The 3224-nt window shown below is 56.0% G+C and overlaps 1 protein-coding gene across 1 annotated transcript in view; it reads right to left on the reverse strand.

The window, feature by feature from the left end:
* The window catches only part of ZNF395 (zinc finger protein 395), a 7204-nt gene extending 4360 nt beyond the window's left edge, over positions 1–2844 (reverse strand). Inside the window, exons 1-4 of the mRNA XM_010145522.1 lie at positions 2602–2844; positions 1077–1203; positions 974–1022; positions 472–584 (exon numbers count right to left, since the gene is read on the reverse strand). Coding sequence (XP_010143824.1) covers positions 472–584; positions 974–1022; positions 1077–1203; positions 2602–2844 — 532 coding nt within the window. The remainder of the gene's footprint in view (positions 1–471; positions 585–973; positions 1023–1076; positions 1204–2601) is intronic.
* Positions 2845–3224: the final 380 nt, after the last annotated feature.

Raw genomic sequence — 3224 nt, forward strand, 5'->3', positions numbered from 1 at the left:
AGCGAGCAGCCAGTGCCGGGGCACGCACATTTCCCACGGCTCCGGGTGGCTATTTTTATCCTTCTGGCTGCATTTGACTCCTGGGGAATGAAACCACCTCTAAAAAAAGGAGTGACCGGGTTGTTCTCCCTGGCTCGGGACTCCTGTGCGGGGCTCCCCCACCCCCTGGGATGGCTGCAGAGAGCAGGGTTACCCCCACCACGCTGCCAGGGGCATCCCAGCTTTGCTCAGCCCCAACTGGTGCCGGCACTCATGGGCTCCGCCACAACCCGTGCTGGTCCTTGGTCACCTCCAGCCCAGCGCGATCCCTGTGCCAGCAGCTATTTGTCACCCGGCAAAGCACAGCTGCAGCGAGCAAGAGCCCTGGCCTGGAGATCCAAAGGGCACAGCACGTTTCTCTACATCTCCTTTTGTTTCAGATGGTTTGTTTTTTTTAACAAATCTATAGGAATATTCTAAACGCACACTCACAGGGGATGCCACTCTCACCAGCGGGAGGGCTCTGCACCACAGGGCTGCAGGAGAGGCTCGTCAGCACCATGGCTGCCACCAGCTCATCCATCTCCACAGCGGCATCGGCTTTCCTGTGCCCCAAGGAGAGAGATATGTGAGATGTGTGGAGAAAAAGCAGAGGAACAGCCTGGGGATGACCTCGGGGCAGTCATCTGGCACCCAAAGGGCAGCACAACCTGCAGCGGTGGCACAAGTTCACCCCACCACCACCTCCCTCCATAGACTCTTGACTCATTTTTAAGTCACTGAGAAGGATGTTTTCTCCCCATTTGGAGGAAAAACAATTCAAAATCCCCTTAATCCTAAATTTAACCATCCTCTGGATAATCCCGTGCTGGGAAGGCAGATACATGCCCAGCATCACCGCTCTCTCTGTTAGTTTAAGACTAAGAGTAAGCACTGTTGAAGACTCCAAGAGCCCCTTCCCTTGCCTGAGCAAGACACCACCACTGGCACCAACCTCTTGGGTACATCAATACTGCTGGAGACGGATCTCTGCAGCGCCTCGGCAGGGCCGGGACCGCCAGCTGCAGGCAGGGCGGGGGGCTGGAGCGTGGCTGGCCGCACCTCCTGGGCTCTCCAGCACGTCTGCAAGCCCTGCTCCGGCAGCAGCACCTTCACCTTGTCGCTCAGCAGGTTGTGCTGCTCTGTGAGGCCAGCACACTCCTGCCCATTGTAGGTGACAAGGACCTGAAAAGGACACGAAGGTTGGTTTGTGGGTGCCACAGAGGGCTTTAGGACAAAGGTGGAGCCAGGGCTCAGCCCAGTCCCACCACCAACAGATCTGCTCTTCCCAAGCACAAGCTCCCTGGTTCCAGTGATCCCAAGTTGAGGGATTTCTTGAGCTGGCATCAGCCACCTCACAGTGCTGTGACTTTGGGTGGACTTTTCTCCAATGAATTAGTGCACTTTTGGCTGCCCTGCTGCGAGGAGTCCCACAATTATTACACACCCTGGCAAAGAACATTAATCAAAGGATTTAAAGCCAGAGAGGGGTGAGGAAATGAAGGTTTCCTGGGTGAAGCCATCTGAATTCAGACCTTGGCTTCTCCAGTCCCTCCTCCTTCCCAGAGTCCCCAACTCCTCCTGATGGGTAGTTTTCCACCACTACTGCCCCTCTGTCCAGTTCTGTTAATGGAAAGGTGTCTGTGTCAAGAGACGCTACATGTGTCTCTGGCTATTTATAGCAACAGGAATATCTCATTATGAAAGTGCCATGGGTGCCACACCAAGAAGCTGATACGGGATGGACACGCGCACCCATAACCTGACCAAGGAGGAGGCTGTGAGACCATGTCAGGTGGGACCTCCAGCAAAAACACCAGGGTCAAAAAAGCTGTCCAGAGCAGGACCAGGGTTCAGGGGATCAGTGCAAGGATCAGATCAGAGAAGACCTCGATTTCTGAAAACAAGGAGGAAGACTTTCCCGTGAACCACACAGGCCATCCCTTGAACTGTGCATGGCACGAGGAGCCAACATCTCCTTCGGCTTTGCCCAGCCACCAGCACAGGTCCCACCAGCATGGCCCTCCTAAGCATCAGGAGCCTGGGGCACAAGAAATGGCAGGGTCCAGCAGGACTAGATATCCTTCCTGGACAAGCCATCGCACTTCACTCTTCCCAAAGAGCTTCCTCACCACATATGTCCACACCACTGACCTCAATCCTGTGGCAGACTGAGATCTGAGCCATGAGGTTCATTGCCCACCATGGCTGAGCTGGGGGGCTAGGTGCCACTTCCCTTCAGAAGTGAATGTGGGTTATGGGGAGACAGGACAAGTTCATGGAAGAGAAGCCTACTGGGAGTCCCTAAATGTTGGGAAACCATCTCCCTTAGCCTCAGACAGCAGGAGAACACTGCAGGGAAGTGTTTGCTCTTCTTACTGTCTTCTCTGGAGACGGATCTCCGCTTGAGCTGGATCCGTCCAAACTCATCAGGGATGGCCAAGGTCAAGCATAGTAACACCAATACCCTTTAATAGCTCTCACTAATTACAGATCCACCGTACATTAGGAGACCCCCAGGAGTCTTCTCCCCCACCTAAGCATGTCCCACTACCCAAGGACATAGAGAGCCTCTGTACATACTTGCTGCCCGGCCTGCAGCTGCCGAGGGTCAGGGAACCTGGGTGCTTGGCTGCTCTCCTCCCCTGCTGGCGCACAGGATCTCTCCTCTCGTGGCACTGTGTGGACAGAGGCCAGGCCGAGGTCACTTGGCAAGCTGGGAATCTGGGTGGCCACCAGCACGCCGTCGGCCAAGGCGCCAGGGGCAGAGACACGGGTGCCTAGCAGGGAGCGCTTCCCCAGACGCCTGGAGAGCATGCTCGCCATCTCGGACATGCTGTGGAAGAGAAAGACACGGAGGTGTTACCTCCAGCACAGGACCACGACATTCAGCTGCTGTCTCCCCTCCAAAGCCACCCTGCGAGTGGCAGCTCTCTGCTCCTCCAGCATCCCCAGGTGCCAAGACCCCTTGGGGACATGGGGACAGCAGTGTGACTGAGCTTCCCCACCCTGCAGCTCTTGTCTTTAGGGTCATCTCTAAACCTCTCTGGAAAAACAAAGGGATGAGCCAGCCCAAGGGAAACCCTGTGGACAGAGTCAGGACAACTCTCAGAGCCCACATGGCCTGCTCGAGCTGCCACCGGCACACACTCCTGAGGCTACCACAGCTATTCCCGTCTGTGACGCTGAAACCCCCCACTGGTGCT

This window comes from Buceros rhinoceros, unplaced genomic scaffold (genome assembly GCF_000710305.1).
Source record: "Buceros rhinoceros silvestris isolate BGI_N320 unplaced genomic scaffold, ASM71030v1 scaffold31051, whole genome shotgun sequence".
NCBI classification, from domain to species: domain Eukaryota; kingdom Metazoa; phylum Chordata; class Aves; order Bucerotiformes; family Bucerotidae; genus Buceros; species Buceros rhinoceros.